Source organism: Cnephaeus nilssonii, assembly GCF_951640355.1.
Source record: "Cnephaeus nilssonii genome assembly, chromosome: 12".
In the NCBI taxonomy this organism is placed as follows: domain Eukaryota; kingdom Metazoa; phylum Chordata; class Mammalia; order Chiroptera; family Vespertilionidae; genus Cnephaeus; species Cnephaeus nilssonii.
The window spans coordinates 58,090,980-58,116,146 of NC_137083.1; the positions used below are offsets into that span (position 1 = coordinate 58,090,980).

At 42.6% G+C, this 25,167-nt stretch overlaps 1 protein-coding gene across 1 annotated transcript in view; it reads right to left on the reverse strand.

Moving 5' to 3' along the window:
* EXOC4 (exocyst complex component 4) overlaps nt 1-25,167 on the reverse strand; it is a 731,450-nt gene that overhangs the window by 48,295 nt on the left and 657,988 nt on the right. The window contains exons 15-17 of the mRNA XM_079786328.1: nt 23,735-23,876; nt 11,205-11,383; nt 8,138-8,297 (exon numbers count right to left, since the gene is read on the reverse strand). Of these exons, the coding sequence (XP_079642454.1) occupies nt 8,138-8,297; nt 11,205-11,383; nt 23,735-23,876 (481 nt within the window). The remainder of the gene's footprint in view (nt 1-8,137; nt 8,298-11,204; nt 11,384-23,734; nt 23,877-25,167) is intronic.

A 25,167-nucleotide genomic window follows, 5' to 3' on the forward strand; every position in this document is an offset into this window, starting at 1 on the left:
TGTTGTGGTTTTGTTTTTGGTCAAATTGTCCAACTTTGAGCATTGGAAGCTCTTTCAGTTGGTTCCTGTGGCCCTTGACACATCCCATCACTGCGCTGTGTGTGTGTTTTTAGCACGCCCTTATTTTGTTACTGCAAGATGTTCTAGGCTCATCTTGTATATTTCCTGTCCCAGTCCTAGAATTATCTAGTTCTCCCAGGAGCTCTGGGATCTTTCATTTGAGAATAATATTACAACCAAGATCTGGGCACTAGGTATACTTAATGCTACTGGGGGGCCTTTACCTATTTTCTAATTTTGCTATTTGCCTTTGTATTATTTAATAAAAGTTTTACATATGTCTTTTTTTTACATATGTCTCCTTTTCCCCCAATTGCCCCCCCCCCCCCGGCCTTTGTATTATTGAGTTGTAAGAGTTTTTTATATGTTCTGGATACAAGACTCTATCAGATATATTATATGCAAATATTTTCTCTCAATCTATTAGTTATCTTTTCACTTTCTGATTCAATTTCTTATTGAGTTAAACAAATATGGTATATTATACTTTTCCATATACTAGTAAACCCGTGTTCAGAGGAGGCATTTCAGGCAGCATTTATTTTATCCTTTGGTCCTTAGGTCTCAAATGGCTTTCTCTATCAATCAGATGTCTCTGTTGGCTTCTGTGGAGTAAATGTTCCCATGTATGGGCACTATATGTAGGCAACATAGGTCTTCACTGGTTAAGTGAATATATATAGACCAGCTCCAAAGCTAACTCAGAGTTGCTGGAAGGGGGCTGGAAAGGGACGGGTGTGGCACCTGGGAGCAGAGACTGCCCTTCATTAAAAATGAAATTGCCCAGGTACTTATCCTTCTAGAGCAGGGTTGGGGAATGTCTGACCCTTGGGTTGTATAAGGCCTGAGAAATCATTTGGTCTGGCCCTGCCAAGGCATTAGGGGTGAGTTATTTAAATGTTTGACCAAATATAGCAGGGTAATTTTTAAGTTGATAATTTTGTATGGCTAACAAATGATGTTATATATATATAAACTAGTAGCCCGTTTGCACGAAGATTCGTGCAATAGACCTTCATTCACCTGGCTGCCTGCACCAGTTTTCTACCAGCACCAGGGACCCAGGCCTTGGCTGTGGCCACCGCCTTCTGCCTTTTTCAGGATCGGGCCTTGGGCTCTGCGGCACCCAACATCCTTGCTAAGGATCGCAGGAGCCGACCCCCAGTGGTTTCTGGCGATCCGTGCAGGCTGCCCACTGGTGCCCAAGGCCGGGAAAGCCTCAGCCCCAGGCTTTCCTGGCCTTGGGCTTGCCGCACCCAGCGTCCCTGCTACCAATCACAGGAGCCGACCCCCAGTGGTTTCCTGCGATTGGTGCAGGCTCCCCGCTGGTGCCCAAGGCCCGGAAAGCCTCGGCCCCTGGGACCCCCGGGAGGGGCGGGAGGGGCCGGGCCACGCCCCCCCTGGTGGCCAATCGCCCCCAGGAGGGGCGGGAGGGGCGGGAGGGGCCCGGCCACGCCCCCCGGGTGGCCTATCGCCCCCTGGGACCCCCGGGAGGGGCGGGAGGGGCCCGGCCACGCCCCCCGGGGTGCCGATCGCCCCAGGCACCCCCGGGAGCAGCGGCATGGGCCCGGCCACGCCCCCCCGGGGTGCCGATGGCCCCAGGCACCCCCGGGAGCGGCGGCATGGGCCCGGCCACGCCCTCCCGGGTGCCAATGGGCCCGGCCACGCCCTCCCGGGTGCCAATGGGCCCGGCCACGCCCTCCCGGGGTGCCGATGGGCCCGGCCACGCCCCCCGGGGTGCCGATCGCCCCAGGCACCCCCGGGAGCAGCGGCATGGGCCCGGCCACGCCCCCCGGGGTGCCAATCGCCCCAGGCACCCCCGGGAGCGGCGGCATGGGCCCGGCCACGCCCCCCCGGGGTGCCAATCGCCCCAGGCACCCCCGGGAGCTGCGGCATGGGTCCGGCCACGCCCCCCCGGGGTGCCGATGGGCCCGGCAACGCCCGCCCGGGGTGCCGATCGCCCCAGGCACCCATGAGCGGCCACGCCCCCCGGGGTGCCTATCGCCCCAGGCACCCCCGGAGCGGAGGCATGGGCCCGGCCACTGGGCACCGCCATCTTGATCTTCTCAATGGCGGATATGCCACCCGGAGTCCCGCCCCCAGCCTCCTGCCGGTCCAATCGTGGGCATAGCGGAGGTGCGGTCAATTTGCATGTTTCTCTATTATAAGGTAAGATGGGCCTTGGCAAAAAAAAAAAAAAAAAAGGTTTCCCACCCCTGTTCTACAGGGATCACAACTCTGCTTTATGATGGGAAACACAGCACACGGTAGTACCTATCCTGGGAAGCGCAGAGCTTTCTCAGTAAGCACCCAACAAGAAAAGAGAAGCTGCCCATCTGATTTTTTGCATCTCACAACAGAAACACTCTAATCATTGCATTCCCTCCCAGGGAACTGAGGAGGGAGAAGCCTGCTCCAAATGCATGGACAGCTTGCTTCTACACTAGGTAAAATGTGTATGAGGATAAGGAAATGCAAACCAAAGCATTTCAGGCCTCTTGTGGGGCCTGTCTTTGGCCAATTCTCTGCCTGGAGTGGTTGTAACCTACCAGCAGCATTTGACACAGATGAAGACACCTCCTCTTAAAACACTTTCTTCACCTGACTTCTCGGACAGCCTCTCCTGGCGGTCCTCCCACCCCTGTCTGCTCGTCAGGTTCCTCTGCTGGTCCTGCTCCAGCACCCCAACATCCAAACAGTGGAGTGCCGCTCAGTTCCTGGACAGCTCCTCTTTCTTCTCTAAGTTGTTCTTGAGTGCTCACCTCTCCCTGTCTCACAGCCTTAAACCCCAGCCTCATGCTGATAAGCCAAGCTCCTCTTCCCATCCCAGACCTCTTTCCTGAGCTCCAGGTTCATATATGCAGCTCTCTTCTTCATCTCTATTCAGATGTCTAATAGGCACATGAAACTTAACATTCCAAGCCCCAAACTTTTGATCTCCCCTTCCTAACTGCCCCTTTACCCCTCCTGGCTCAGGGTCGGGCTCATTTTCCTTTCAACAAATGAAAACTCCATCCTGCGAGTTGCTCAGGAAAAGAGCCTTGGAGTCATTGGCTCACTTGCAACCTTCAGCAAATCCTATCAGCTGTATTTTTAAAATACATCCTCGTCTGACCACCTGCCATCCTCGCCACTGCTACCATCTTGCTGTGAATCGCCACCATCTTTCACTCGGATCACCGCAGTCGCTTTCTAACAGCTCCATCTACTTCTGCCCTTGCCTGCAACCTCCTCTTCCCAATCGTCTATTTTCAACCTAGCAGCCCGAGTGATTCTTTTACAGTGCAAGTCAGATTAGGGCACGCTTCTGTTCCAAACCCTAACAGCTTCCTGCCTCACTCACAGTAAAAGCCAACATGTCATTACAGCAGGCTTCAAGATCGCAGCCTCTTAGATTAAACCTCTGACCCCACCTCCTACTCTTCCCCTTGCTCATCCCCTTCAGCCACACTGGCCTTTCTGCTGTTCTTCAAATGCCAAGCACACGCCTCCCTCTGGGCTTTGCTCTTAGACTCCCGCCCCTGGAATGCTCTTCCCCTAGAGAGCCACATGATTTACTCTCACTCTTCCTTTAGCTCTGTCCTTAAATGCTATCAGCTTATTAAGGAATCCACAAAAACTCCAAAACTGAAGATTACATTCACATTATACCCTGGTGCACTCAATTCTCCTTCCCATGCCTAGTTTTTTTATCATAGCATATACCTTTTTCTGACATACATATACACTGAGTGGCCAGATTATTATGATCTCTGAATGTATAATTATCTGGCCACTCAGTATATATATTAGAGGCCTGGTGTATGAATTCGTGCATGGGTGGGGTCCGGCCAGTGTGGCCAGGGGGAGGGGACATGGGCGATTGGCCGGCCAGCCTTATGGTCTAACTCCTGGTCGAGGGGACAATTTGCATATTAGCCTTTTATTATATAGGATATACACTGAGTGGCCAGATTATTATGCATTCAGAGATCATAATAATCTGGCCACTCAGTGTATTTTACTTATGTATGTCTTGCCCTACAATAATGCAAATTCCTAAGGGGAGGATTTACAGAGGGTGCATGCTCAATAAATATCTGTTGAATGAATGAATGAATGAATGAATGAAGGCAGGAACACAAGGGTGAGGAAGTGTTTGTTTCTATGTGTTAGAACTCCCCTTACCACTCCTAAACCTTAGCTTTCATTTCCTTACCTTTGTCAGATTGAGGAATGAGAGATACCATTCTCAGGAAAACAAAAATAAGAAGAAAATCAAAGAGATGACACCTTGAAGGAGGAAAGCAGAAAATAGAAGTGACAGGAGAGATAAAGGAGAAAAGAGAGGCAACTGTAATGGGAGAGACAGACACAAAGAGGAAATGGGGGGCAGAGGTGGGGGGAGAACCAGGAGGAAAACTCCGTGGTATTCTTTCTGAGTAATGGCCTCACAAACTATAAACACTGCCAGGTCCACTGTGGGGACTTCAGTGCCCACTCAGACTCCTGAGATACGCCAGACTGTCCCCAGTGACTCAGCTCCGGAGAAGTGACAGCTCAGGGTGGGGTGATCTCTGATGACAGGAATTAAAAAGCACACTGATAAGCCTCCCACTTTTTAGTTAATCCCAGCAATTTTCCAGGACAAAGCCTCTTTTTGAGTTTGAAAATTAATCTTGGAGTCAGAGGGTGAGAACCACAGCAGAGGTCATTACCACAGGGCACAGGGTCTCTGCAATTCTGGTGATCACACAGGCCATCTTGACCCTTTGCTCACCCTAAGTTTATCCTCCTATTAGAGATTAGACAGAGCACAGGTGTGTATAAAAAGAGACAACTTCACACCACCCCAAGCAGAAGAATGAACATAAACGGAGTTACCCCAGAGTCCTCATTTCTTTATTACAGAAAGGGCGTTAATTTTCCCACTGGCCAGAACAGCTCCGGAAGAGAAAAACTACAAGCATCTTGCAACTTCTTGTTAAATAAGTTTTCTGACACATGGTGACTGGTGATTAATTACTGTGTTAGAAGATAACATTCCTATAGGGATTGGCCGGAAATACAGCTGCTGTCCATGCTTGATTAGACATTGCCTAAGGAATGCTGAGGCACACAGCTCCAGTCTATCATTTCTGGCTATTTTGGTATTGCTGTTACATTTATTTTACATAGCTTCAAGTTCAGTAGAATTGATGGAGCCCATTTCACAAAACCGTTCCTCCAGAAATCGGAACAGAAAAAAGTTAAGGCTGTAAAGTGTGTCTATGTAGGTGTGTGTGTATGAGGGCAAGAGAAAATGAGGGGCAAGGCCTGTGAGGAGTAGGGATACATTATTCCTCTCTGTAACACTTTCCACTCTACAAAGAAAGGACTGCAAGGGAGATGACTGGTTCCTTATAAGCCTAGAAGGAAACTGACCCATGTCAGCTGATTAAACCTTTCAGGGCATTGATGATAAAACTGAACTTTGGCGTTACCCAAGCCCTTCACCAACACCAAAAGAAGCCTGGATTTGGTACCTGTTCATTAGTCCCATACACACGATGAGCACTTACTCTGGACCGTCACCAAGGAAACAGACAGGAAGAGTCTCGGCCCCTTGAGCTGACAGTGTGGTAAGATGTCTTCTGACCCAGGATGGGAAGGACAGAATCAGCCAATGCCATACGTTTACACTAGCCTATTTCATAACCCACCACGAGTGGAGAGTAACAACAAGCAGTGCCTGTCCCACATGGCCACATTTCAGCTTATACCCTCTTCCCTGGACTTCAGTCACAGATCCAACTGGGAAAGGCATGCCTCGGTTGCTGTTCAGTTATTTCACTCAGTCCACCAATGCCAACTTCAATATTGCCCAGTCAGCATTCTGTTATTCAGATGCCAGTTTTTTCTAGTATGTGTTTGAGCCCCATACTGTCTGCCAAAAACTGTGTTAATTTACTTATTTCAGCTAAATAAAAAAATCATTTAAAAAGGATGATTGGATTTAGGAAAATATATTCCTCTGAGAATTAGTAATGCTTTTCTCTGTCCCTCAGGCCTCCACGTTCTTCTGTTCCCCTTGTCAATGTTATTATGAGACTAATTCAATAATGAGATCATTCCCCATAGAGCGGCCAAATAAATGCAGCATTCAGTCACACCTGGTTTCTCTAATCTGGGCAAGAAAGGCTTTCCACCAAATTTAGCCTAAAATAGGGAATTTAATGAACACACACACACACACACACACTCACACACACATTCACACATGCAGGAAAAAAATAAGACAGGGAAGGAGGACAGAGAAGCAGAAGAACAGGGCAATAGTGGAACAAATGCAGTGACAGATTGGAGAAGAAAGGTTAAACACAAAGATATATGGCTATGTGATTCCAAAGCAAAGTTCCTAGCATACGTCTTAATAATTGTCAAGGTAATATACTTCATCGTTCCTTAAATGTCTCCAGAATTGTTTCAAATTTTCTTGAACTTCTTAGGGAATCAAAATATCAAGCAAAAAGACACAGAAGTACTAAATATGAGGCAGGAACACTCTGGATTATTAAAAACAAATGACTTCTTAGCCATAAAGGAGTCTGTGGAATAATTCAGCTAGATATAAGCTTAGCACTGAGAAGCCATAATCATCATCTATCCTCTTCAAAACTGGTTAAACTTTCATTAAAACACCAAAGGTCTGATGACTGAAGCAAGGTATAAATGGTGTTGAGACCTCATAAAGAGAGAATAAAATTAACTCGCAAATTTGAAAAGACACATTATAAAGAAACATTAAACACTGAAATCAGCAAACCTAGAAAAGAGGAAGTGCTGTTTAAAAGCAGCAGCTTCAATTACAGGAAAACGAGGGGAGGCAGGTTTCCTTTGGGACGAGATAGAAGAGATGAGGAAATAGATTCATGTAAAAATACATTCAATACCTGTTGTTTATAATGAGAGGGAAAAAAGGGAAAATCCAATGTCTGCAAATTTGCAAGTTATTAATTAAATAAATTATGGTTCATGTACAATATGAAATTAAAAGTAATATTTTCAAGGAATATTAATAAATATGGGAAAATGTTTTCAAAAAGTATAAGGATCTGATAAGGAAAAATACAATTAAATGAATATAAAGCCACATTAACATAGTTTTAATTTTGTAAAAAGAGAAATTGTATGTATATGCAAGTATAAAAACTCCCCTACACACAGAATACGTGCACAAAAACCAGGAGAAAGTATACCCAATATCACGGTCTCTAGATTAAAATTTTATGAGTAATGTTTATAATCTTCTTTGTATTTTATATTACATACTAGAGGCCCGGTACATGGATTCATGCACCGGTGGCATCCCTTAGCCTGGCCTGCACCCTCTCGCAATCTGGGACCCCTCAGGGATGTTGGACTGCCGGTTTTGGCCTGATCCCTGCAGGCCAGGCCGAGGACGCTATTGGTGCTATCTATATAGATGTTACGCAATAGCATATAATACTTTTATAACACCGCCTCCCCCCCCCAAAAAAAAAATGTTAGTGAAGTTTTGCGGCAAGAGAAACTTAGGTTAAATATTAGGATAAATTACCTAATGGATGTTTTGTTTCCAATAGAATTTTATAGAATTACTTTCTCTATGACTGATTAAAATCTATTTATTTTTGCTTTTTAAAAATTGAGATATAATTGATATATAGCATATTAGTTTCAGTTGTACAACATAATTATTTTACATATGTATATATTGCAAAATGATCACACTAAATTTAATTAATATTAAGCATCTGTTTAACCTTTTCTTTTTAAAATATTTTTTTCCCATTGATTTCAGAAAGGAAGGAAACGGGAGAGAAAGATAAAAAAAATCAATGATGAGAGAGAATCATTGATCGGCCGCTTCCTGCACGTCCCACCTGGGGTTCAAGCCCACAACCCAGGCATGTGTCCTGACTGAGAATCAAACTGTGACCTCCTGATTCATGGTCGATGCTCAACTACTGAGCCACACTGGTTGGGCTAAACTAACTTTTTAAGAACCAATAATCTACTTTTAAAAATGACTTCGTAGGCTTTGGTACAAGGAACTGAGCCCAATCGTCCCTCTTACCTTGCAAAGTCCAGGTCTGCCTCCCGTGACATGGTGATGTTGGTCAAATTCTGCTGAAGAACAAAAATGTTCCTGCACATTTTCTTGATGCCAGACTCACTGATGCGCCGGAAGTACTGGGCACCATTAATGAGGATGCAGGAGATCAGGTGTCCTAGGCCTGATGGATGGACACAGGGGTAGGGAGACAAGAAACAATAGATTAGTGACCTCATACATAAACTGACACACAGGATTTCTCTCTTCTAATCTTCCACCATTTAAATGACCAAAGAATACACATCTCTGATGGCTGCACCAGCTAATGTCACAATGATTTCAGAGTATTTATATGCTGCCCAGGTACTGAAAAATGGGGAGACTTTGCTGGCAACAAAACCTGGTAAATACACAGCTCCTGGGCTTGGAGAATATGCCAGGTTTCATAAACTATTACAGTGCAGGAACTCTTTTCCTGTACAGGTATTTAGGAAGTGGTGAACACATGTAAATACAATGTGTTTTACCTCCTCTTTCTCCCACAAAACAGGTAAGAGTATAGGCTACCTCAAAAGTTGCTTCGGGACCTACCTAAGCAAAAATAAATCAATAAGAAATTGGGCTATTGGCACTGATGCTAATACACCTCAACACTGACAGTGGAGTATATTTCTGAAGTAGCAGCTGGAGAGAATGTAAGCAGAAGCAAAGTGTGAAAGAAAAGCAGATCATGCATTAAACTGTTGAGTTCCTCCGAGATAGCTATGGGCATTTCTAGAGTCTGATAAGTGGTTTGTTCTTGTCGCCAAAGGACTATCTTGAGGTCTATGAAACTGACCAAGAGCAGGTCAGAACATCAACAACTACAGGTCCCATTCAGGGTATCCTATGTAATTGAGTTCAGAACAACCCGAGGCACATGTAGATTACCATTTCAGAAAGCCAGATTCTAATTCTAAATACTTAGAATTAAGTAAACTTCTAGTTCTTCTTTTTCCCTTTTTCTTGCAGAGCTGGACTCTAGCAGGCTGTTTCCCCAGAACTTGAGTGCTAGTCTGACTAGTCCCAAACGGTCTGCTGTATTTGTTACTTTCCTCTTCTGAAGGCATAGTCCCTCCATGGGTGACTGTGGCTCAAGTCAGAGCTTAGGGTGGGTCTTTGGGTGTCATGGCTCCCTCTGTCTTCAAAATGAGTTTCCCCTCCATTAGGATGAAGGTGGCAAAGGGAGAGGAAGGTGTGTTCTCTCTTGTTCTGCTATCCTCACCAACATTGCTTCCAGCCCACAAACTCACTTGCATGTGCTACTACTTGAAAGTGAGGAAAAGACACCCAGGGATTTTACATTAATACCAGACAACTGACTTCTGTGAAAAATCTCCGGAGGTCAAGTTTCGGCTGCTACTCCTGAGCCCATATCTCCAGGTATAATTCTGTTCTGCCATCTGCAGTAGATCCTAAGTGTAGCCAATGGGTGTGGGCAGGTGGATTGTTTGTAAAGAATAATAAATACTGCCCGGCCGGTGTGGCTCAATGGTTGAGCATCGACCTATGAACCAGGAGGTCATGGTTTGGTTCCTGGTCAGGGCACATGCCCCAGTTGCAGGCTTGATCCTCACTAGTGGGCATGCAGGAGGCAGCTGATAGATGATTCTGTCTCATCATTGATATTTCTATCTCTCTCCTCTCCCGTCCTCTCTCTGAAATAAATAAAAACATATATTAAAAAAGAATAGTAAATACTAATAAGTATATTACATAAAAATTTATGTAATAAATAATAATAACAAATAATAAAACCAATTAGAAGTTGGTCTCTTTATGTTATCACTACACACCAGCAATTCTAAACCACAGCTGGGATGAAGTACTTCCCCCCCGCCACTCATGGAAGCCTGAGATCCCGTCACCTTGTCCCCCAGCTTGGGGAAACTCAATATTATACCTTTTGAATTTAGAAAATTACATCACAGAGAAATAACTGGCTTTTAAAACATAAAGTCTGAAACTTTCCTAGTTAAAATCAATTCTAAGTCAGAGGATCAGGCTTGTATTTTGCAACGTGGTCTCCCAGCAGGATTGCATGTGAAGAAATGCCTGGGCACAATGAGAGGAAAACTCTGGGAAAGAGAATGTAGGGCTTGGAAGAGCCCCGGTAAAGACCAGAGAGGACTTTGCAGGAGGGAGAAGTGAATTCTCAGATGGGCACCTCAGATTCAAGCTACAGAGCGTGACGGCTGCCCCCAAATCCATTGTGCCAGGCGCTCACTAACAGCTAGCTTTGTGATATGATTTAAAGAAAAAGTAGGATTTGGAGGCCCACATTCTCTGGACCTCCAAGAGAATGAAGCAATCAATGGCCAGGCATCACCACTGCCTCTCTTCAGGTGGCTGCAATCCTTTAGACAACGCACCTCTGAATAGCTGTAAACAACACTGGTTTCATTCCAATACACACCGTGGATGCTTTTAGCGCCCAGGTCTATGTACAAAGAAACCAAAACAAGAGAAGAGGGAAGGCAATGTGAAGTCCTGACAGGGATCCTAGGAGGGAATTCAGCAGGAAAAGTTACCTGCCTGGCACCACAGTGCTGTCTTTCATACCCTCCCCTGCCTGCGGCCCGCCCTGAAGGCATTCAGGATGCAGCCTCCCTAAAATCAATGCCCATCGGAGGCTGTCTTTGTTTTCCGATAATAACGCATTCTCTGAGAGAAAATTTTAGCCAGGAGGGATTTTTCAGGACCCTCTCCTCATGGTGTATGTTTCTTTTTCTCTTACGAGCTCCTCTGGAGTGAGTTCGGGGCCCTCCACACATTTACCCAACTCTCATGAGTGGCATGTCAGGGAGGCAGCCGGCTGCCATCTGCCTTATCTTGGATTAAATCTCCTTATCAACCGGGAGCAGATGGCAGCCATATTGTTGTCTACCTGGCCATACAGAGATACCAGGCATTCCTGCTTTAAGCAAAAAAGATATAAAAGTTCCAACAACCTTTCCCCACAAGTTTTAAACTTCGATGATAGAGAAAAATCAGGCCACCGGCTCCTCCCTCCCTCCTCCTGAACACACAGGCACGGGGCAGGGCTGACCTTCAAAGATATACTGGAACTTGTGCTGCTGCAGGCTGGCACCCATGGCCTCTTCGATGGCACTGATGTCTTTGTTGAGCTTGACCACCAGAGGGTCATAATCCATACTTTCCACGTTGGCAACGATGGCATAGTTCCCCTCCTTTGCAAGAGGGATGAGATAGTGGAAACAGTGAACCCTGGAAAAGACAGAGAAATTGGGGAGAGCAATTAGCAATTCATCTTTCCGATGAGAATAATGATCATTTTGTGATAGTGCACTCAAATATTTACAGAAGCAGTGGCCTGTAAAACTGCATGTGCCCCGCCCCCTTTCACCAGAAAGCCACCTTGGTTACTCCACAGAACAGCTAAGTGATCTTGAGCAAATCAGAGTCTGTGGCCCTTGCTTATTTAATCCACATGCTGTGGGGGAGAAATAGATGAGCTCTAAAATCCTTTTCAGTGACAGGACTGCATGCATAGTGTGAAAAGCATTACATTTTCCAACAGATATTGTTGTGGTAAAAATGAGAGGCGGATGTGACAGATCTAAAATGTGTAAGCTGTATAATGAGACTACATTGGTTTCAATTCCCAATTCCAACCCTTATTAGCTGTGTGACTTCAGGCAAGTTATTGTCTCTCTCTGTCTCGGTTTCCGTATCTGTGCAATGGGAATGAGAACAATACCTAAGGAGCTACCACATAGAAAGTGTTTCGCATAGAGCCTGGCACGGAGGAAGTGCATAGTAAGGTTGGATGTCATCACTATTAGCATATTTATTAATGTTAGTCTATTACTTAAATAAAACACAAAACATCCATGAATTTGTTAAAAATTGTGCTAGGCCCTGGGAATGAAAGACTCAATTTGTGTCCTTGAACATTACAACCTGGTGGGGCTGACCAAGAAAAAAATGCCCAAAAGAGGGCAGTGTTTCCCTAAGGAGCACATACACTGGGAGTGTGTGGAAAGGGCACATCTGAATGAGCTGGAGGAAGAAGTGTATTTCTGTGTTGAAATGGCCTGAGTCATTTTGGTGATGCACAATTCTTCATTTCTGTTTATTTGATTTTACTGAATTTATTGGGGTGACATTGGTTAATAGAATTATGTCGGTCTCAGCCCTACCATTCTATAATACATGGCATTGTGTGTTCACCACCCCGAGCCAAGTCTCCTTCCATCACCATTTATCCCCCCATACCCTCTTCGACCTCCTCCACCCCCTCTTCATTTCTTTTTGGTAGATATCAGTAACTGCCAGAGATGCTTGAGGTGGGTAAGAATTGGCTACTTCATTACCTTTGTATGAAATTGAAATGAAAAGCACACATAGGTATTTATTTTAAAAAGAAAACAGAAACACCATCCATAGTTTACGCAGGCCATTCTCTGAGCTCAGTGAAGTCCTAACTCTCTATTGTTTTGAATGCATGTATCTGATGCTCCTGGCGGGAGATATGACACAATTCGTGTCAGGATTCTGTTATAGTTGGCATCAGGTAACAAGAAATATTCCTAAACACATGGCTGCAAAAACCTTGGGCATTTATCCCCAGTGATGCAAACACAGACTTGATTGCCATCTTTCCTTTTAAGTCAGGTTTACTGAGAAATAATTTATAAGCAGGAAAATTCACCCTATTTAGGGTACTATTCTATGAGTTTTGAGAAATGCATACAGTTGTATAAGCACCACCATAATCATTACAGAATAGTCTTATCACCCCCAGAATTTCCTTGTCCCCTTTGAAGTCAATCTCTACTGACATCCCAAGCTCTTGCAACCACTGATGTATTTTCTGTCCCGTGGTTTCATCTCTTCCAAAATGCCATATAAATGGAATTGTATAGAATGCCGCCCTTGGAGTTTGGTTTCCATTACTCTGCGTTAAGGGTTTGAAATAAATCCATGTTGTTCGTTCCTTATTATGGCTGAGCAGTCCCCCACATATGGATGTACCAAAATTTCACTCTTCACCAGGAGACATCTGGGTTGTTTCCAGTTTGGGGTGATTATGAATAAAGCTGCTTCATGTACAGGTTTTTGTATACATTTTCATTTCTCTTGGGTAAATACCTAAAAGTGGATTGGTGGGTCATATGGTAGGTGTATGTTTAATTTTATAAGAAACTGCCAAACAGTTTTCCAAAGTAGCTGTGCCTTTTCCTATCCCACCAGCAACGTGTGAGGGTTCCAGTTGCTCCGCATCTTCCACCAGCACCTAGTGTTGTCAGTTTTCCTAAATTTTAGCTCTATTGGCACCTTATAGTCATAAGATATTTAAAGTGTTTTGATATAGGTATACATTGTTAAAGGATTCCCCCATCTAGTTAATTAACACCTTTATCACCTCACATATCTATTTCTTTTTTTAGTGTGAACATTTATGTTCTACTCTAGTAGCAAATTTAAATTACACAGTACAGTGTTATTAACTATAGGCACCATGTTTTACATTAAAGCTCCAGGCCCTCAGGCCTTATTAATCTTATAATGAAAGTCTGTACCCTTTTCTCAATCTCTTCCCATTTCCTCCACTCCCCCAGTCTCTCTCTCTCTCTCTCTCTCTCTCTCCCTCCCACCCCCTCCCTCTCTCTCTCTCCTTAGATTCTGCATATAGTAATAATACCATGACTATTTGTCTTTCCTTGTCTGACTTATTTCACTTAGCAAAATGCCCTCAAGCATTTGTCAGGTAAAAAAGAAGTTTAGTCATTCTAATAGATGTGTAGTGATATCTCATTGTGGTTTTAATTTATGTTTCCTAATGACTGATGATGTTGGGCATATTCATAGGTTTATTTGCTGACCATATATCTTTGTGTTCACATCATTTGCCTAATTTTTTAATTAGGTTGTTGTCTTACTAACTTTTGAGAGTTTATTATATTTTTTCTGGATGCAAGTCTTTTATTAGATATGCATTTTGCAAATATTTTCTACCAGTCTTTTATTTGTCTTTTCTTCTTTTTCCACATAAAGTTCTTAGTCTATTAACCTTCTCATGAAAAATCTGCACAGTCACCACAGATAAAGTCAGAAGAATCTTTACTCCTTCTGTTGTCCAGTCTCCAGCTCACTTTCTGCAGCACCAATGATGGCCTCTGCAGACCCCTGACTCTCTTCATCCTGCTCTTGGCTTCCTTTCTCTGAGCTCTTGAGGTCTTCCTCTCATACAGGCCATGATGTCTTGCGAGTCTATGTTTGGGTTCATTTTTCTTTGCATAATCCCAGGATTCATAATTCATGCCAAAGCCAGCTAAAATGCCACCACCAAAATGGGTTCTGAATCTAAACACAAAGATGACATCTGCTGTGGTTTAATACATTTTGGCTACTTTCCCCCGAATTTCTGTCTTAGGTACTGTTGATGATGGGTGAAGGACGTCAATGACTACTTGTTTCCGCTGAGGTAGTTTGTTGTCATAAACTTCCTGGTCCGGATAGTCTCTGTGTTGCTCATGATGGCGGCCGACCTTCAGGCAGCCAGGGGAAAAAGAGACACTTTTTTTTTTCTTTTCACTTTACCAGTATCTTTCAAAGACTGGTTTTAAATTTTGATGAAGTTCAATTTATCATTTATTTCCTTAATGGCCAGTGCTTTAGGTGTTAGATTTAAGACTCTAAGCAAAGTCACTAAATTTTTTCATGTGTTTTCTTCTAGAAGTTTTAAAGCCTTAGGTTTTACATTTAGATCTAGAATCTATTTTGAGCTAAGTTGTGTATAGTACGTGTTATATTCTTATCACCTGTTCATGCAAGGGAATCCAAATATCTTCTTTTTCATGATGGGGCGCATCTTAACAGCTGCTAAGCAACTCATGATTAATTGCACCAATAAAAGCTCATTCTGACATTCATGTGCTAACCGGCAAAATGTACAGTTTTGATCAAGATACCAGTAAGTGCACTGGTCACAGATCCCTCTAGAATCCGATTTTCTGATATAATGAAAGTCAATCAACCCTGGAGAAGGATTAATGATGAGGGAAATTGATTGGCACTGTGGTTGAAATTTAAACTAAGCAGCTCTTAATTGAAAATAAAATGAAGCCATCAATGCTAAAGTATTTTTATAATAAATTATAAATATTATAACCTAGACAATGGGAAGACCATGGACAAAAGCCTGTGTGAATGGAGGGTAGTTTCAGGGGGTGATGAGCTGCTCCTTCCGGTACACACAGATCTCAGGCCAGAGCATGAGGTGAGCTTGGGGAGATGGGCAGGGCCAGGTCCTCATGGGCTTTGGAGGCCATCTGAGGACTTTAGACTTTGAGAAGCCATAGGGAGCCTTAGGAGGATTTTAGGAGGTGAAATGATATCATTGGATATGAGCTTCAGCAAAATCACTCTGGCACAGGATGAAGGGTGGATTGATGGTGGAGTGTGCAAGAAACTGGAAGTAGAGAGACTACTTAAGACATTGTTACAGATTGGAGGTGAGAGCTTATGAGATCCTGAGGTGAGGGGCAGAGAAGAGAGATAAACACTGTTTTAAGGTACCATCTTCCTCTCCCCAAATGGCCAGAGATGAAAAAGAAATTAGTCATTGACAAATGTCAAACTTTAAAAAAAAAAGTGTTCGTTTTTTTCCCTTTTCTTTTGAATTCTGACATGTTGTTGCTGACCTTAATATGACTTTGGCATTATGGTTTTCTGCAAATATTGTTGATTGCACAGCAGGGTGGTTGATTTTCAGAAAGTGCACACTTAGGATCCCAACAATGACAGGCGGTGGCTCTGAACCCACTTGGATTCCTGCTGCTGGTGAGAGAATCGGCTGATGAAGGTGACATTCTTTGCATCTTGGACTCAAATGGCAACCTCATTTTCTTCTTATGACATTCAAATAGGAGAAAATACTGAACAATATTTTATTGTCTCACCATGTCTTTCATTTCTTGGGGGTGTCATTTGCCTTATGTTTCAAACTTGGGAAAGGCACTGTTTGGTGGTTAAATGTGACCTACAGTGACGCAGGTAAACTGTCAAATGCTGTTTGGATGGGTTCTTCAACACAGAACCTGCTGGATTTGAGGACCCTTTAAAATCGAACTTTAACAATAGTAAAAAAAAATATGGACTATGGATATAAACATTGGGGGAAATAAGACAAAACATTGGCATTTGAAGTTGTTCTGGAGTTCTTGCTAGCATTTCCCATTACTTTTTTTTTTCTATCTATGCTCTTACTAGTGTCTTCTTGGGTAAAAATGCCAGAGGTAGTGCCTTCCAGCCACCTTTTCATTGTACCAGTTCTGGACAACAGGTCCTAAGTTCTAATTCTTTCTTAGCATGAAAGAAAAGAATAAACACGAGCTGATTATGATCACAAGGATGATATTGGCCATGCAGCACCTCTGTATCTTTCAAATACATGTAGTGAACTACTGAGTGAAAACAGAATCTCAAAATCAATCCAACAGATTCTATTTGGGGAAACAGCACTTATTTTATCTGGGTTTGGTCTCAAACCAGCTAATTCTCAAGAGTGACTGATGTTTTTATTGAGCATCTGTTATACAGTGGGACTCTTCCTGATTCTGGGGCCAGCACAGTGAACAAGACTCACCTGTTTCCTGTCTTCTGGGAGCTAACTGTCTCTTCCCACTGTGGGCACCTTGCATTCTGCTCTTTTTTAGCATTATCATACTACAGTATAAGGATTTGCTTGAGATATGTCTTATTCATTTTATAAACTGATTATCATCACCGATGGTAAAAATAAAATAAAAAGCTTAGTCTGTGACAAGAAATGAATAAAATGTGTGAACATTCTCTATAGAAGCCATACATGGGGTGTTCTATCCAGTTTTATACACCATACTTTAAAGAAACGAAGACAAATGGAGCATATGCATGAGAAAGCAACCTGAATGTTGGAATCATGTTATATGAGGAGGTGAAGACATTCAACTTAGAAAAAACAAACATGTTTAGTGTTCACAGTAAAAGTCAAGGAAAGAAAATTCTTCATCCAGGACTCTAAAACTCAGCATTGTTGTTATTTATTTTTAAAATGACCTTCTTCTGTTTTTAGACTAATGTTGAAGGAGATATAGCTGTGGATGTTACAGCACCAAATGGTTCCTTGTAGAGTTAATAAATAATGACTAAAGCATGTTCAGCATTATAAAATAGTACTGCCAAGATGTAGAAAAACAAAAAGGGCAGAATAGAGGTTAAGGATTTAAAAGATTTTACTCAAACGTGTTGTAAACATCCCACCTGGAATTAACTACACTACAAGCAGATAATTCTAAATGTAGAACACATCATGCGCCCGCACAATCAATAGCATAATTCCAGGAGCGGTGATAGTAATGAATTCGATGTTCTCTTGTTTTTCTGTGTGACCCAGGTAAAAGAGACATCAGAATGTTACTGGTGGTTTCTTTCTTTTATGCCTATTGCATTTACTTACTCATAGAAAACACATGTCATGCTACAAATAAATAGAAAACAAATATAAATCTTATTGTAAGTCAAATAAGAATACAGAAGAAAAGCCTTATTTCTGGACAGCTGAATGTAAGAAATAAGTTCAGGTTGGAACCAAGATGGTGGCATAGGTAAATGCTGGTACTCGCCACCTCCCACAACCACATCAAAATTACAACTAAAATACAGAACAACCATCATGCAGAACTACCTAAGAGCTGGCTGATTGTCCATCCTAAAACTAGAGAAGTAAAGACAGTACATCAAGACTTGTAGGAGGGGCGGAGGCATGCCACTGTGGAGGCCTCACGTGAGAAGCAAGGGGATCCAGCCTCACACCAGACTTCCAGAGCTGGGAAGAGAAGTCCCTGGAACTTTGGGCTATAAAAACCAGCGAGGTAGGGGAGGGTGGGGGTAAGGAGGAGAGATCAACCAAAGGACTTGTATGCATGCATATGGGCCTAACTAATGGACACAGACAACAGGGGGATGAGGGCATGAATGGGGGGGGATGGAGGGGTAATGGGGGAAGAAGGACACATATGTAACACCTTAATCAATAAAGAAATTAAAAATACACAAACACACACACACACACACACACACACACACACACACACACACACAAACAACAACCAGTGAGGATTGTGGCTGAGTGACATGGAGGCTGCTGGAGACCCAGGCAGTCCCTCTTAAAGGGCCAGCAGATGAACTTAAATGGTCTTGCTTCCTCTGAGCTCCAGCGCTGGGGCAATGCTCGGGGGCAGGGTAGGGGTGCCAGACACATACAGGGAGGAACTGAATTGTCTGGCATCGTGGCAGGAACTTGAAGATGGCTTTCTCCCAGACAGGGGCAGGAACTTGGAGATGGCTTTCTCCCAGATGGCTTTCTCTCGCAGGGGTTTTGTTCCTGTGGTGGGACCTCCCCTGTCACAAAGCTGACTGGGGCCATATCTGAGTTTCCATAGTGTGGTCCACACTGTTGATTCTGCCCTGGTAATTCCCTGAGACCCGGCCCCAGCCAAATTGCAGCCACCCAAACTGTTTGCAATAGCTTTTCCATATGAATGGCATGTCCTGGCTCAGGCTTCAGACTTTTCAAAAATTTCTTAAACAAGCAGCAGCTGGCTTCAGCATGCCCCAAATCTACCAGTAAAAGGCCCAAGACTAGGATCTAGCACCAGCTTGCCTTGCTTCACAGCTGGGCCTCACCTGGGCATTTTCAAGCTCAATACAAATAGCAGCCAGCTGCAGATCTCTCTGTAGCTCTTGCCTGGTGGTCCCAGGTAATGGCTGACTTTGCATATCCTGGGAGACCCCAGAGCCAGTGCACTGGGTGGACAGCTGTAGACCACACCAGATTACAACTCTACACATTCACATGCAACACACCTAAGGGACAGATTCAGTGAGCATCAAAGCCCCACTGAAGCAGGTCCTGCTCCATAGGGGTATCTCTGCAAAGCAGCTCTTCCACCTTAGTCACAGCTGGTCCTCGCAGCCAACTGGCCTGGAGGACAATTCCTCCCAGTGATGCCAACAGCAATCAAGACTCAAGTACAGTAAGACTGTGCACAGAGCCCGCACAGGGGTGCACCTAGAGTGCCCAGTTCAGGTGACTGGGCAGCCTGAGCCAGTGGACCCTATAGGACACCTGCTACACAAGACCACTCTAACAAATCCAGGGAACATAGCAGCTCTACCCATACATAGAAACAAACACAGGGAAGCAGCCAAAATGAGGAGACAAAGAACCATGTCACAAATGAAAGAAATGGAAGCAAGCAAACTACTGGATATAGAGTTCAAAACAATGATTATAAGGTTATTCAAGGATCTTAATGAGAGCTTCAAGGGACTCAGTGAGACTTTCAAGGATCTTAGTGAGAATTTCAAAGACATGAAAAAGGACCAGTCAGAAGTTAAGCATACACTAACTGAAATAAAGAATAATTTACATGGATTAAACAGTAGAGGATATCGAGAATCAAATAAATGATTTGGAATATGAGGAAGCGAAAACACTCAATCAGAAGAGCAAAAATAAAAAATAAAAAAAAAATGAAGATCGTGTAAGGAGCCCCTGGGACAACTTCAAGCATACCAACATTCATGTTATGGGGGTGCCAGAAGGAGAAGAGAGAGAGCAAGATATTGAAAACCTATTTGAAGAAATAATGACAGAAAACTTCCCCTACCTGGTGAAATAAATAAGACTTATAAGTCCAGGAAGCACAGAGAGTCCCCACACAAGAGGAACCCAAAGAGACATCATAATTAAAATGGCAAGTGCTAAAGACAAAGAGAATCTTAAAAGCAGCAAGAGAAACGCAGTTAGTTACTTACAAGGGCGAGTTCATACAACTGTCAGCTGGTTTCTCAACAGAAACTTTGTAGGCCAGATAGGAGTGGTAAGAAATATTCAAAGTGATGAATAGCAAGGACCTACAACTGAAATTACTCTACCCAGCAAAGTTATCATATAGAATTAAAGGTCAGATAAAGAGCTTCACAGACAAGAAAAAGATAAAGGTATTCATCACCACCAAACCAGTATTACATGAAATGTTGAAGGGTATTCTTTAGGAAGGGAAAGAGAAAGAGGAAGAGGATGGAAAAAAAGAAAAAATATGAACAATAATATGGCAATAAATACATATCTATCAACAACAGAATCTAAAAATCAGAATAAAGGAACAAGGAATCTATTGAACAAAATAAAATAGTGAATAAAATAGAATTAGTGGCATGGAAACATGGAACACACTGACGAATCTCAGAGGGAAGGGGGGAGGGGAGGCAGGAAGAGACTAACCAAAGATCTTATACTAGTATGTATATATGCATTACCTATGGATACAGACAATAGAGTGGTGAAGACCCAGGGTGGGGCAGGAACTAGATAGAGGAGGGCAATGGGGGGAAAAAGAAGAATATCTGTAATACTCTCAACAATAAAGATTTTTTTTAAAAAGAAATAAGTTCAGAAATAATACTAAGATAGACTCCAAATCTGTGATGCTTCTTGTCTTGTTCCACTCACAGGTGCTCACAAGCAATAAAGAAGTAACTCACTGAACAAGATAATGAAGAATAAAAAAAGCAAGTGTCATACAAAAGAAGTGACATTAACAAGACATTATCATTTAGGCTTTACCTGGGTACACTGAAAGATATCCAAGTTCTAACTAGAGTCTAAACTGGAGTATGAACCAAAATCCTATTTACATTTATAAATCTAAATCTAGTCAAGACTCCAAAAGAAAAAAAAATACTCCATCAACTTTAACAATGTCTCCTAGTCATCTAGAAGAAAATGTATTACTATACACTCTCTAATCCTAAGATTTCTGATCCTGAAGTTTCAAGTCTATATCCAACTACCTATTTGACACTCTACCTAGATCAGTGGTCGGCAAACGCATTAGTCAACAGAGCCAAATATCAACAGTACAACGACTGAAATTTCTTTTGAGAGCTGAAAACCGACTTCTGCGCATGGGCCACAAAGTTTCAATCGCACTGTATGTGCGCGCCCGCACGTGGTATTTTGTGGAAGAGCCACACTCAAGGGGCCAAAGAGCCGCATGTGGCTCGCGAGCCGCAGTTTGCCAACCACTGACCTAGATGTCTTCTAAGGATCTTCAACTGAACATCTCCAAAATGGAATTCTTGATTGCCACCTCTCACTCAACCTTTTTCCTCCCTTGGTCTTTCTCACCTCCATCAATGGCTTTGGCATCCACACAACTGCTGCGGCCCCAAGGCTGGTGGTTCTCCTTGAGTCCTTTTCCCCTCACTGCTTCCAGTCCCTGGGCCCAATCTGATCTATTAACAAGTTCTATTGGCTCTACCTTCAGAATGTGTCTCAAGTCCAACATTCTCACACTCCCACCTCCGTCATGCTGGTGCTCATAACTGGTTTCACCTGGTCACTCTGCTTCCATTCATACCTCTCCCTGAAATTCCTTTTCCATTTACAGCCAAAGTGATCTTTTAAAAATGTGACTGGATGTCTGACTTATTTAGCTTAGCATGATATTCTCAAGACCCATCCATGTTGTTGCAAATGGCAGTATTTCATTTTTTTCTTATGGCTGAGTAGTATTCCATTGTATATATGTACCATATTTTTACCCAATCATAAACATGCTAAGTGAAACAACTCAGACAGAAAAAGTAAAGAAATATATGTGGGATATAAAACTGAGAGTAAGAAATGAACAAACAAGAAAAACAAACAGAAACTCATAGGCACAGGCAATAGTATAGTGATTACCAGAGGGAAGGGGTTGGTGGGATAGTGAAGGATAAAAGGGGTCAAATACATGGTGACAGAAAAAGACTGGACTTGGGGTGGCAAATACATAATACAACATACAGATGATGTATCACAGAAATGTATTCTTGAGACCTATATAATTGTATTAACCAATGTCACCCCAATAAATTTAATTTTTTAAAAATTGAAAAAACAGTGAATGAATGATAAATGAATGAACATGTCTCCTCTGCTTAAAAACCTCGTATGGCTTCTTAATGCACTTGAAATAAAATGTGAACTGTTCACTTGGTCTGTGAGATCCTATAATGTGTCAGGCTCCATGACCCCACATAACCAGGCTCCAGCCCACTCCTTTACCTACCCTTTCACTCCACCCCCTCCTCCCCTTTTTCCCTGGGAGACAATCAGCTGAACTCCTCTCTCCTCCAAGCCTGATTTTGTCTCAGGACCTTGTGAGTGTTTCTCCCTCAGAGAGTCTGAAACCCTTTCCCCTAGGTCTTTGTACAGATGGTTCCTTCTTGTTACCTTGTCACATTTTCTCTGCCCACTCTATCTAAAAAACAAGCAAACACAAAACTCCTACTTTCTCATCCACTTCAGCCATTCCCTGCACTGCCCAGGATGACAGCACTGGCCACAGGGAGGCGCTGGAGCATTGGGAACATGACTAGTCCAACATTAAATGTGACGGGTGAGTGTAAAATCTGCAGATTGCAAAGGCTTGGGACAAAAAATACAAAATGTCTCATTTATAATGTTTATGTTAATTACATGTTGAAATGATATTTTGGTTATACTGGGTTAAAATATGTGTTATAATTTACACAATTATAAATTATATTCTTTTTTCAAATGTGACTTTTAGAAAATTTAAATTATCTATTTGGGTCACATGTAGCTCACTTTATATTTCTACTGGATAGCACTGCTTGATTCCATTTTGCCATTTTATTGTTTTAGTTGCTCTTATCTGAAATCATCTTTTTTTTTTACTCATTGGCTATTTTTTCCCCATTAGAATGTAATTCCAGGAGAGTAGGGACACTTGGTGTTTTTCCATTGCTATATCCCAACTTTGAGAACACTACCTGGCACAAAGAAGGCACTCAATAAATATTTATTATATGAATGAATCAACAAGTAAAGGCTCCCTAGTCTTTTCGTCCTGGCATTTCCATATGTGTAATAACAGCAGTTATCAAAGTACTCAGAATATTCCACCCTGCAGGGGAAGGAACAAGAGGCCAGTATTTTCCTGAATTATTATTTTAACTTACTCTCTCCTACTGGGTTTTAAGATCTTGAAGGAAGGGACCATCATTCCTGAATCTCTATACTACCTTCTTGATCAGCAAAGCACTTTAGCAATAGCATCAGTGACAATAAAATCACCATAATCACAAGGCTATCACATTTTGCATCCTTACTATGTAGCAGGCATTGTATTAATTATGTCATTTATAAAATCTACAAGTTAGGAATTCTTGTTTCCATTTTTAGGATGAGGAAACTGAGGGTTAGTAAATGTAATTAACTGTCTTAAGATCAACTAGCCATCTGGCATAGACATTCAAATCCAGGTCATTCTGATATCACAAGGCTTGCAAACTCTGAATCACAGTGTTCACAATACAACATGCGCTCAAAAAACTGCAGAGTGGCGAATAACACTACAAAATCACTTCCGGTGTAAAAAAAGAACAACACTGATGATAATCAAAAATTATGGTGATATTTTCCAGAAAAAAGCAAGTGATTTATGACCCACGGTGGGTTTCAATCTTGGCGTCTTGTGGGTGGCCGAGTCATACCTGACTTCCAGATGCAGCACCAGCAGGCAGCGGTCGGCCATGTCCTGGAAAGATCTGGCAAGCTCACTCAGGGTCTGCATGATCTGCTCTGACACCGGGGGCAGATCCATGTTCGTGTGACCATCTTGAGCAGGAGAGAGCACTGGAGAAAGGGAGGGAGGACAAAACACCAATCATTTCACTACATGCCTACTGGGTTTTGAAATGACATGTTATTTTGTTGTTCATCATGTTGTTTTTACCAATTTGGCTAATGCTAGTGTTGGCGGCATTAGACGTCCAAGACAGGATAGACTATTTCTGCCCTTGATTAAACACAGAAGCCCAGATGATTGAATCTGTTTGCAGAATGACAAAAAACAGACCTTCAGAGTTGAAAGTGACCTCAACAGTCATCTGGCCCAACCACATGGTCTATGCTTGTGTCATTTACACATCTGCAGGTGGCTGTTCAGTTTCGGGTTGCACATCCACACAAATGTTTGTGAAAGGACCCTCAACACCTTCTGAGGCAGCCGAGCCAATCTCTGAAAGATCTGACCATTCTACATCGAGTCATATCTGTCTGCCCTGATCCTGCCAACTTTGCAGTCATTCTCGTATGTGTCAGCACTTCAAATATTAAAGACATTGCCTTTGGCTTCCTTGAAGTCTTCCCTTTTCCAGGCTAAATATCCTCCATTTTTCAACTATTCTTTAAATAAATGAATTGAATAATTTTACAGTTCTCATACTTCACCAATAAAAATATCCTGGTTATTCTGTATCTCCCTTGAAACGTGGAATGCAGGACCACACACAATAAATACTGCAGAGGGGAAAAAAATACAGATGCCATGCTGCTTGCACATAAGGTTTTTCAGGGGGTGGGGCCATGATTCTATGTTCCACTTGAAGTCATATAGAGCTCATAGTCAACTAAAAGTTCTACAAAGGTCTTTTTGGAAAATTTTATAAAGCTAACTTCTATATCTTTCCCAAGTAATTGACACAATATTCAATAGCACTTGGACATTGCCTTCAGGAAAAGACTGAGCAGCACAGCAGAAATGTGAACTACATCTGTTTATGTCTAGGTTTCTGTTATGTACCCAGTTTCCCACAATTTCTCAAAGGCTGCCAACGGTAATTTTGCAATTTCATTCAAGAGATCCTTTAGTTCTCTAGGGCCTCAAAGACTGGCCCTGAGTCCTGTCCCCACTACTTACTATGTGACCAAGAGGTAATTACTCAAATTCTGTCGTCCTGTTTCTTTTTCTATAAAATGGAGATAATAGTACCTAGAGCATGAGGTTGTTGGGGGTACTGAATAGATTAATGTAGATAAAACTTTTTGACCAATAGCACATAAAACTCACTCAATATTAACATAAATAATAAACACAAATAATAAGTATGCATTAGCATTTGATTTGTCCAGGTTAAAAAGCTTA